This window comes from Trichechus manatus, unplaced genomic scaffold (assembly GCF_000243295.1).
Source record: "Trichechus manatus latirostris isolate Lorelei unplaced genomic scaffold, TriManLat1.0 scaffold00015, whole genome shotgun sequence".
Taxonomy (NCBI): Eukaryota; Metazoa; Chordata; class Mammalia; order Sirenia; family Trichechidae; genus Trichechus; species Trichechus manatus.
In genome coordinates this window covers 21358672-21370639 of record NW_004443951.1, presented here as the reverse complement: position 1 = coordinate 21370639, position 11968 = coordinate 21358672, and the positions used below count along the sequence as shown (strand labels likewise).

The following is an 11968-nucleotide window of genomic DNA, read 5'->3' as shown; positions in this document are numbered from 1 at the left end:
TTTTTTTTTTTTCTTTTATTGAATTTTTTTTTATTGTTGTGCTTTAAGTGAAAGTTTACAATTCGATTTAGTCTCTCATACAAAAGTTTATACATACATGGTTATGTGACCCTAGTTACTCTCCCTATACTGTGATAGCACACTCCTCCTTTCCACTCCAGATTTCCCATGTCCATTCCTAACCCTCTTTGCCTTCTCATCTCACCTCTGGACAGGAGCTGCCCATTTAGTCTCATGTATCTACTTGGGCTAAGAAGCACACTCTTCACGAGTATTATTTTATGTCCCATAGTCCAGTCTGATCTTTGTCTAAAGAGTTGGCCTTGGGAATGGATTTAGTTTTGGGCTAACAGAGAGTCCAGGGGCCATGTCTTCCAGGGTCCCTACAGTCTCAATCAAACCACTAAGTCTGATCTTTTTACTAGAATCTGAGTTTTTCACCCCATTTTTCTCCTGCTCCATCAGGGACACTCTGTTGTGTTCCCTGTCAGGGCAGTCATTGGTGGTAGCCGGGAACCATCTAGTTCTTCTGGTCTCAGGGTGATGAAGTCTCTGGTTTATGTGGCCCTTTCTGTCTCTTGAAGTCTCTGGTTTATGTGGCCCTTTCTGTCTCTTGGGCTAATACTTTCATTGTGTCTTTGGTGTTCTTCATTCTCCTTTGCTCCAGGTGGGTAGGACCAATTGATGCATCTTAGATGGCCGCTTGCTAGCTCTTAAGACCCCAGACGCCACTCACCAAAGTAGGATGCAGAACATTTTCTTAATAAGCTTTGTTATGCCAATTGACCTAGATGTCCAAAAGGCGGCATTTTTTGATCCGGGCGGTAGGCTAGACGCAGGTACTACTTTTGCTGATTGAGCACTGGTTTTCACTGGTTCTGTATGCCTGAGTAGGCTCTCTGCTGCTGGGCCTCTCCCAATGGGGAAAATGCCTCCCAAATGCCACTGCTTGCTTCACTTCACACGCATGCCGATCTGGCCTGAAGGGTGTTGGCTCCTGCCAGGTCAGGTCTGGCAACTCCTCGCTGCTTCTGAAATGTCTCTCCCTCCCCTTGCCACTCAGTCCAATTCCTCAGCTTTGCCTTTGATGTTCAGGGCTCCTCGATTGTCATATATAATCAACTCACTTGTTTTCTTGGATCTGTGTTGTACAGGGAACCACAGGAAGCATCTGACTACTCTGCCATCTTGGCCCTGCCTCTTTCCTGGTTTTTTTAATAACCTCCTGCTTTCTTCATGTGTGATGTCTTTGACGTCATTACACAACTTGTCTTTTCTTTGGTCATTAATGTTCAAGGTGTCACATCTATTCTGGAGATGGTCTCTACATTCAGGTGGGATATGCTTAAGGTCATACTTTGGCTCTCGTGGACTTGTTCTAATTTTCTTCAGTTTCAACTTGAAGTTGCATAAGAGCACTTGATGGTCTGTTCCACAGTCGGCCCCTGGCCTTGTTCTGACTGATGATATTAAGCTTTTCCATTGTTGTTTTCCACAGATGTAGTCAGTTTGATTCCTGTGTATTCCATCTGGCGAGGTCCATGTATATAGTGTCCGTTTATGTTGTTGAAAGAAGGTATTTGCAATGAGTAAGTCATCGGTCTTGAAAAATTCTTGCATGCAATCTCCAGCATCGTTTCTGTCACCAAGGCCATATTTTCCAACTACCAATCCTTCTTCTTTGTTTCTAACTTTTGCATTCCAATTGCCACTAATTATTGATGCATCTTGATTGCATGTTTGATCAATTTCAGACTGAAGAAGTTGGTAAAAATCTCCAATTTCTTCATCTTTGACCTTAGTGGTTGGTGCATAAATTTGAATAATAGTCGTATTAACCAATTTTATAGTCATATTAAATTTGAATATGTTGTCTTCCTTGTAGGCGTATGGATATTATCCTATAACTGACAGCATTGTACTTCAGGATAGATCTTGAAGTGTTCTTTTTGATGATGAATGCAACACCATTCCTCTTCAAGTTGTCATTCCCGGCATAGTAGACCATATTATTGCCTGATTCAAAATGGCCAGTACCAGTCCATATCAGCTCACTAATGCCTAGGATATCAGTGTTTATGCATTCCATTTCATTTTTGACAACTTCCAATTTTCGGAGATTCATACTTTGTATGTTCCAGGTTCTGATTATTATTGGATGTTTGCAGCTGTTCTCATTTTAAGTTGTGCCACATCTGCAAATGGAGATCCTGAAGGCTTGACTCCATCCACATCATTAAGGTCGACTCTACTTTGAGGAGGCATCTCTTCCCCAGTTGTCTTTTGAGTGCCTTCCAACCTAAGGTGCTCATCTTCTGACGCTGATTCAGACAATGTTCCACTGCTATTCATAAGGTTTTCACTAGCCAGTTTTTTCAGAAGTAGACTACCAGGTCCTTTTTCCTTGTCTGTCTTAGTCTGGAAGCTCAGTGGAAACCTGTCCACCAAGGGTAACCCTGCTGGTATTTGAAATAGCGGTGACAAAGCTTCCAGTGTCACAGCAACATGCAAGCCACCACAGTGCGACAAACTGACAGACGCATGGTGGATCTTGATAGTAATCGTATGTAAATAAAATGGCAGAAAGTATTTTTAGCCCTTTAAAAGGTTTTTTTCATTTTACTGCCTAATGCTAGAGAGGGTAAGAGAGAGAGAACTGGTGTTAGTAATGTATTCATGTTGCAGTTTAGCATAAATATCAACAGTCAGAAATATGTTTCTGTTCATACTCTTTTACCTGGCAGTTCTACTTCAGACATTTATCCTAAGGAAAATATTGTTTGTGCCAGTTCCACCTTCCCAAATAAAAGAGTTGGTGCTGAATGCAGGGAAACGCACTTAGCATATTGTTTGGCATATTGTTGTAGATGCTGTTTTTTTATGACTTAAGTGCCAGGCACATGTAGAAAGTGTAGGTGGCTTTATCTCATTTTAAAGATAAGGTAACTGAGACTTAAAAGTTGTGGCTTTCCCATTGTCATAGAGCTTAGTAATTTGATATGAGATCTGAGACTGCTGCTTCAATTGAATTGATTAATTTGATTAAATTACTGCTTTATCAGTTAGGACTTTTATTTACAAATGACAGAAATCCAGTTTGGAACTGATTTAAGCAAAAAGGGAAATTTATTGGCTTGTGGAATCCAAGGAAGGTTGAATAGCAACAGAATAATAGGTTTGCAGCTGGCCTGCATCTGGAGCAAGTGATCCAGAAACTCCCGGTATCAGACTGCTCCATCTCTTATTTTGAGTCCTCTTTACATGTAGCTTTCATTTTCTCTCACTGTTGACTGGGTTTTTCTACACATCGGGACATCTGGCCTCCAACAGCTATTATATCTCACAGCTCTAGCCACTGGAAAGAAAATGCCCTATTAGTTGCTCAGGTCCCAAGTTAAAAGACCAAATAAATAAATAAATGAAAGTTCCATGGGAAGGACTCTTTGCTCTGTATTGGATATGATGTCCATCCTTGACCAGTCAACTCTGAGATCAAGATCATGTAGGAAAATAGCAACTCTGGTGGTATTCATGTAATTGATAGGGTGTACAGTTTCCAAGAGAAGAGAAAGTAGGTGGAGGATAGAGGTGGGGGTGTGTTGGACATACAGTCTAATGAATCTCTAGTACAATGGTTTATATTTCACTATTTGTAATAGTGAAAAATTGGAAGCAACCTAAATATCCTGACTCAGTGGATTATTGTATGATCATTAAAATTATAATGTTTAATGACCAAATACAAAAATGCTTATAATGTTAAGTGGAAACAGAATATAAAATTTTATATACATTATGTTTACTACTGTTAAAATTGAAAATGTAGTGGAAATGATTCTGATTACTCAGGCAGAAACTTATGACATATTATCTTAATAGGGTCACTGTGTTACAGAATCTAGCCACCTGCTTTTCAGGTCCTGACCCTTGGTTTTGTCGGGGCATCCAGAGCTGATCATTGTAATTCCAGTTTAATATTTTGCAATGAAAAATATTATTTCCAGGGCATTAACACTCATATTTGCTAGTTAGCAACTTATCCCCCTCAGGTGGCCTGTATGGGTATCCAAATGTTAATCAGAAAGTTGCTCTGTGATCATGGAATCAGAAACAGAGTTAAATGACGTGCTCTTATGCATTAGGGATAGAAATACAAATCACTCACAATTCTGTCTTCAGATCAGTCATCATCTATATGAAAAGACAGGTGGTTAAACAAACAACTATAGAATTTTCTCTGTTGACAGCAGGCAAGTTATTTTATTAGGTTCACAACTCCCACTGAAGAAACCTTCACAATCTGGATAAAATAGAACAGAATGCCTTCTTAAAAGCATGGAAGAACTGAGCAGAAGAACAGGCATTAATCTGTTCCTGAAAGTCAGACATTCTGCATGACGACCGCTAACTGGGAGACTATTTCCTGTTGTTTTAAGTGGAAAAAATTATATAATGTGTTAGATGTCAATGTAACCTCAACTAATTTTCAAAAATGTAACTAAAACAGATTAAAATACCTGTATGTAAGTAATGAAGTATCATGTTAGGATGTAAAATGCTTGAAAACATCCTTCCTGATCACAGATAGTTAATACGGTTATTCAAACAGTTGCTTTTAAAACATGGCCTCGTTTAACACTAGCAGCATTCAAAAGTCACATTCCCTTTGTTGATACTTGTAATTTCTGAAATTCTACCAGTTCTATTCAAATGTAACTTGAGACTTTTCCTGCTCACATTGTTTTCTTTAGAAAAAAAAGTTGTGTTGAGTTTTGGGAACATAGTGTAAATATAAAAATAATTTGAAAAACATTGTATTGAGAGATGTTTAAACATTCTAAGAAATTTAGGTATTAAAAACCAAGAGGCATTTTGTGGGGAAACGTAGGTTCTGTTGGGGGGTATGCCTGAAATATCATTCCAAAAGGCAAAGGCAGAAGCTGTAGATCTTTTAAAACCCAGCCTCAGAACTACATCTGAATTCTATTGATCAAAACAAGTCACAAAGCCAGCCCAGATTCAAAAACAAGAACAAAACCCACTGCCGTAGAGTCAATTCCAACTCCTAGCGACCCTTAGGACTCAGTAGAACTGTCCTGTAGTTTCCAAGGCTGTAAATCTTTACAGAAGCAGACTGCCACATCTTTCTCCTGCGGGAGGGAAAATAGATACCTCTTTATGAAGGAATGGCAAAGAATTTGTTGCTGTCTTTAATCACCACAATGAGATATTCAACTACTGATTACAACCTCTTTCCCAGAATATGACTTGGAAAAGGGATGTAGAATGGGGTGAACACAAACTCTGAAGTTCCTTATATTCCATAAAGTGGATACTTTGTTTCATTAGCAAAGTAAACCTTACCTTGTTTTTTTTTTTTTAAAAAAGGTAGTAACAACGTATTATTCAAAATTTTAAAAGCTATAAAAGGATACACAGGTGTTTCTGCTATAATGTGGTATATATAGTCCTCATAAGCCTCAGTGGAAGGAAAAAATAGGTTTGGAGCTGACCAGTTGAAACCTGTGCATAGAGCATAATAAGAACAGTGACAATTCTAATAAAAATACCAGTACAGTTAAACAGACACATTCCTAAGGATTGGAAAACAGTCCGACAGTTCCTCAAAAGGCTTTGCTTTGTTTTGTTAGATTTACACGTAAGTATTTCATTTTCTTTGGTATGATTGTAATTATACTGAGTTTTTAAATTTTGGTTTCCACATGTTTGTTGTTGGTTTATAGAAATGTGATTGATTTTTGCCTTAATCCTATATCCTGTGATCATTGCTTAACTCACTTCTTAGTTCTAGAAAGATTTTTCTTGTGGAAGGTTGCTTGTTTGTTTTGGTAGATTCTTGAGGATTTTCAATGTAGACAGTCATTTGTCTGCAAACAGGGACAGTTTTATATTCTTCCTTTCCAGTCTGTATGCCTTTTATTTCCTTTTCTTGCCTTACTGCACTGGCACTTGTAGCCCTGTGTTGAATAAGAGTGGAGAGAGTGGCTATTCTAGTTTTTTTTTTTTTTTTGATGTTATTAAAATGTTATCTATTAAAAAAAATTTCAAACAGTTGATTTTTATATATTCAACTACCCAGCAAACTTGCTAAACTCACTTATTTTTTGGGTGGAAATATACACAGTAAAACATACATTTATTCAGTAATTTCTGCATGTACATTTCAGTGACATTGGTTACATACTTCACATTTTGTCACCATACTCACTATCTCTACCCATATTGTTTCGCTACCATTAACTTAGACTTTCTGCCCTGTAAAGCTCACATCTGTGCTTTAGAGTTACTATTGTCGGTTTAATCTCATATATATAATTCTTTAAAAGAGTGCAATGCTCAGGGCAGACATTCTTTAGTAATTGAGCTAATCTGTTGTTTAGCTTAAAGATGACTCTGTGATAGTTTGGTTCAAGGTTTAAAGATTCTTTCCAGGCAGTAGATTCGGGGGTTTCCCCAGTCTCAATGGATCCAGTAAGTCTGGTTCCCATATGAATTTGAAGTTCTGTTGTACATTTTCCTCCTTTTGATCAGAATCTGCATCTTGGGTCCTTGATCAAAATGTGCAGTAATGGTGGCTGAGCACTGCTCATTTCTTCTGGTTTCATGGCAGAGGATATAGTAGTTCATGGAGGCAATTAAACCTACAGTCCAGTTCCTTCTCTGATTTCTGGATCTCCTTCTGTTGCTCCAGGTGAATAGAGACCAATTGTATCTTGGCTGGCCGCTGGCAAACTTCTAAGACCCCAGGCACTACACATTGAACTAGGAAGTAGAACACAAACTCTAAAGACAACATTAGGCAAGTGGACTGGACAGACCCACAAAACCTTTGAACCAAGAAAACTAATCCCACGAGGTGTTTAGTTGTACCTAAGTAGTATCAACAACTGCAGCGTTTTTTTTTTTTTTTTTCTTTCTTTCTTATTTTTGGCTGCTGCTGTGTTTGTAAAATTATATATAACACTGTATTTGCCTTTTCACCTCCCCACTTTTTTTTTCTGGTATACAGCTTAGTGATAACAACTATATTGAGTCAAGTTGTGTAACCATTACCCTTAGTTGATGCCAATTTTCCTATCACCATAAACAAAAATTCACTACTTCCCAGAGAAAGATTTTCCCTTTCCCTCCTCTCTCCTGCCTCTGTAACCCCTAGTAACCATTGGACTCTATATAATTACCTATTCTTGTCACTTCATATAAGTGGGACCATATAATATTCTTTTGTGATTGACTTATTTTACTCAGCATAATGTCTGTGAGGTTCGTCCATGTTGTTGCATGTATCAGGTCTTTATTTTTCTTTCAGGCTGAGTAGTAGTCCATTGTATGTATGTACCACATTTTGTTTATCCATTAATCTGTTGATGGACACTTGGGTTATTTCCACCTTTTTGCTCTTACAAACAGTGCTGCAGTGAACATCATTATATCACTTACTAATTCTTATTATTTGTTTGTAGATTTGTCTATAATGGCGGGTTTATTTCTTCCCTTCCAAAGCTTTATACTGTGAAACCTATGAGAGCCGGAACTCAACAGAACAGCCTTGTTTTTCTGGGTCTCACGAGTTTTCTACCTTTGACAGTGTGCAGTTTTATTGTTTTTCTATGGCTCTCTGTTAGTGGAAAATATTTTGAGTTTTCCTTCTCTGACAAGTTTCCACTTTATACAGGTTCTGGCTCTCGCAGGTTTTACCGTACTTATTTCTTTTTCTTGCCTCACTTTTCTGGCTAGCACCTGTGTCAAAATGTTGAACAAAAGTGGTAATAGCTAGCAGCATTGTCTCATTCTCAATCTCAGGGAGAAAGCTTTCAGTATTTCACCATTAAGCATGATATTTGCTGTAGGTTGTTTCTAGAGACCGTTTACCAGATTAAGGAACTTTCCTTCTATTCCTAGGTCTCTAAATTTTACCCCCCCACCCCCACAAGTATATGTTGGACAAAATTCAGAAATTGTTTTTATATCTAGGTATTTATTCTTTATTCTGTTGATTGAATTACTGTACATTGCTTTTTGATTGTTAACCCAATCTTTTATTCCTGTTCTAAACCCATCTTGGTCATGATATATTATCCTTTTGATATATTGCTGGATTTAATTTGCTAACCTTTTGATTAGAAATTTTGCATGTATGTTCATGAATAAGATTGGCCTATGATTTTTCGTTTTCATAATGTCCTTGTCACGTTTTAGTGTCAGGGTTTTTCTGGCATCGTAAGTTGAATTGGGGTATGTTCACTTTTTCCTGTTCTCTGGAAAACTTTGTATGAGATTGGTGTAATTTTTTTTTTTTCTTAAATGGTTGATATAATTCTAGTGAACCTGTTTGGGTCAGGAATCCTTTTTGTGTGTGTGAAAATATTTTTTCATTTTAGATTTAATTTTGTTTAAATAGCTATAGAACTTTTCAGATTTTATGTACTTTTGTGTGTCAGTAAGTTGTATTTTTCAAGGAATTTGTCTATTTCATCAAATTTTCAAATTTATTGGCACAATATAACATCTTCAGTATCTATAGTGTTGCCATTTTTTTTCACTTTTGATATAGATTATACGTTTTTTCTCATTTTTAAAAAATCAGTCTTGTTTAGAGTTTATGAGCTTTGTTTATCTTTTCGGATAATCCTTTTTATTGTATATTGTTTTTATTTGGTTCATTTTTGCTCTTTATTATTTCCTTCCATTTTCTTTGAGTTTACTTTGCTGTTCTCACACTCCCTGGGTCTGTCTTGTGCTTGCTTATGGTCACTTGGGCTTGCGTGATCATTCTTCCTTCTCTCTACCTAATTCTAAAACAATTTTCCAGAGATAGACAGTTTTTTTTTAAAATGAAGAAAGGAAATGGGGATGAAGGAGGTTGAAATGTTAGGAATGATGTTATCTTTCAGCACTAGGCCTCAACTATTTATCGGTTGTACTTATAATTTTGACATACTCTGGTTGATAAGATTATCAAATGCAGCTTATAATGATGTTACTCTTTTTCTTTTTCCTTCCCTGGCAGGACCCGTTGGGGCCCAGCCCCTACTCATGGTGCCCAGACGACCTGGCTATGGCACCATGGGCAAACCCATTAAACTGCTGGCTAACTGTTTTCAAGTTGAAATCCCAAAGATTGATGTCTACCTCTATGAGGTGGATATTAAACCAGACAAGTGTCCTAGAAGAGTGAACAGGTAAGAATCATGAAGCTATGTAGCTCTTCTGCTGTATTTGTTTTTGCCTTAGTAATTATTAATGTTTACCTTCTATATCTGAGAACCAATGATAATATGTAACAGTTTGATGAAGAACACATGCTGATTTGTTTTGAAATTGATTGTACTGCGGAGATGGGATGGTGGGAAAAATATACAAACCACCTTGAAATTATAATTATTAATTATAACAGTTTACATGTTTTCCTGTGATAATAGAAAAGGCCCAAGTTATTTTTACATGCTCTTGAAATCAGGCTGAGCATCCTGAGCATATCTTTTTTCTTGCTGTTAGTTAACAATGCATCTATGCTTTCTTTTTTCTCCTCACCCTATCTTACTTACCCCTTACCTAATTTTCCCTTTGAGATGATGTTGGTGGTGGTAGCAGTGGTACATAAAGATGGTGGTAGTTATGGTTTCATGCCTTCTGTTCCTATGCTCCTCAACTCGAATCTTTCCAACTCTTGTATAGGAACAAATAAATGGGATATATAAAGATTTCTCAGTCTACTTTCAACAAACTCACTCCTCCCCGCAATGCCATATATATGCCTGGAGCCCTGGCGGCACAGTGGTTAAAAGCTCAGCTGCTAACCAAAAGGTCAGCGGTTGGAATCCACCAGCTGCTCCTTGGAAATCCTATGGGGCAGTTCTACTCTGTTGTATAGGGTCACTGTGAGTCAGAATCGACTTGACGGCAATGGGTGTGTTCATGTGGTGTAGTGTAGGTAATACAGGGAATATAAAAGGAATTTATAATGTATACCATGAAGGAGTTTATATTCCAATAAAAAAAAGACAAGAACAAAACATTTAGAAAACAGTATGATATTCAATTTAGCATTTTTGTTTGTACTATCAAGTGCAAACTTTTCTTATTCAATAATATTGTTAAGAGCCTTTATTCAAGACGTAGATGGTTCGTGCTATCAAGAAATTTGTAATTTAGTAGAGGAGATACGGCATATAAAAAATAGGAAGCTGATATCTTTTTCTTGGGCTAGCCATCCTAATTATTAGCATCTTTGTTATATCTGAAAGTGGATGAGCACTAAGAGACTTACTGATAACACAAAAAAATACATATGAATGTTATAATGAAACTTGTAATTTTGAGTTCTTTGTGAAGTCAGGAAGGGAATTGTGGAGTGTTACAATTGGAAGGAAACTTAGAGATCTGATACCCTCTTTTTATAGCTGAAATTAGAAAGATTAAGGGACTTACTCAAGAACACATAGTTCTAGTAGCAAAAGTAAGACCAGATATCCAGAATTCTGACTTAGTAGTCATTTTTATAAGAGAAGAAAAGAAATTGAGTTTCTCTAAAACAATGGGTAGAATTTTAGGTACTTGTAGTCACGAGAACTTTTTTTTTTAATTGTGCTTTAGGTGAAAGTTTACAGCACAAATTAGTTTCTCTTTCAAAAATTTATACACAAATTGTTTTGTGACATTGGTTGAAATCCCCGAAATGTGTCAGCAATCTCCGCCTTTCCACCCTGTTTTCTCCCGTGTCCATTCATCCAGTTTGCCTGTCCTTTCCTGCCTTCTCATGTGTGCTTTTGGGCAGGTGTTGCCCATTTGGTCTCTTATATTTGATTAAACTAAGAGGCACATTCCACACACGTGTTATTGTTTGTTTTATAGGCATGTCTAATCTTTGGCTGAAGTGGTCTTTGGGAGTGGTTTCAGTTCTGAGTTAGCAGGGTGTCTGGGAGGGGCATAGTCTCAGGCGTTCCTCCAGTCTTGTCAGACCAGTAAGCCTGGTCTTTTTTTGTGAATTTTAAGTTTGTTCTAAATTTTTCTCCCACTCTGTCCAGGACCCTCTATTGTGATCCCTGTCAGAGTGGTCGGGGGTGGTAGCTGGGCACCATCTAGTTCTTCTGGGCTCAGGTTGGTGGAGGCAGTCGTTCATGTGGTCCTTTAGCACTTTGAGCTAATATTTTCCTTATGTCTTTGGTTTTCTTCATTCTCCTTTGCTCTGGAAGGGATAGGACCAATAGATGTATCTTAGATGGCCACTTGCAGGTTTTTAAGACTCCTGATGCCATTCACCAAAGTAGGATGTAGAACACTTTCTTTATGAACTGTGTTATGCCAATTGACCTAGATGTCTCCCGAGACCATAGTCCCTAGCCCTCAGGCCCAGCAACTCGGTCCCTCAAAATGTGTGGATGTGTCTAGGAGAACTTTTTTTTCTAAAGGAGGGATAGCATTAATAAAGGTACAATGGTTGAGAAAGGTTTAGGGAGCCATGTTCTTAGTTGCCGTTGAGTCAGCTCCAGTTCATGGATTCCTTACGTATAACAGAACAAAATATTGCTCTGTCTTGTGCCATATTCAGGACCGTTGGTTTGTTTGAGTCTGTGTTCAAGTTTTTGAGGAACTGCCAAACTTTTCCACAATGGCTGTACCATTTGACATTTCCACCAGCAATCGAGGATTCCAGTTTCTCCAAAACCTCACCAACACCTGTTGTTTTCCATTTTTTTTTTTTTTGTACTGTAGATGGAGGTTTACAGAACAAATAGTTTCTCATTAAACAATCAGTACATATATTGTTTTATGACATTGGTTAACAACCCCATGGCATGTCAACACTCTCTCTTCTCTACCTTAGAGGACGTTCCCCCCCCCCCTTTTTTTTTTTTAATTGTACTTCAGGTGAAGGCTTACAGAACAAATAGTTTCTCATGAAACAGTAGTACACATATTGTTTTATGACATTGGTTAACAACCC

At 37.6% G+C, this 11968-nt stretch overlaps 1 protein-coding gene across 4 annotated transcripts in view; it reads left to right on the top strand.

Moving 5' to 3' along the window:
* The window catches only part of LOC101344199 (protein argonaute-3), a 194706-nt gene that overhangs the window by 14521 nt on the left and 168217 nt on the right, over positions 1 to 11968 (top strand). The window contains exons 1-2 of one of the 4 annotated variants that reach the window (XM_023727236.1): positions 6151 to 6820; positions 9032 to 9203. In XM_023727236.1, coding sequence (XP_023583004.1) covers positions 9058 to 9203 — 146 coding nt within the window. In that variant the 5' untranslated portion in view covers positions 6151 to 6820; positions 9032 to 9057. Of the gene's footprint in view, positions 1 to 6150; positions 6821 to 9031; positions 9204 to 11968 lie in introns of those variants that run through there. The other 3 variants (XM_004371946.2, XM_023727237.1, XM_023727238.1) reach the window with 3 other exon arrangements.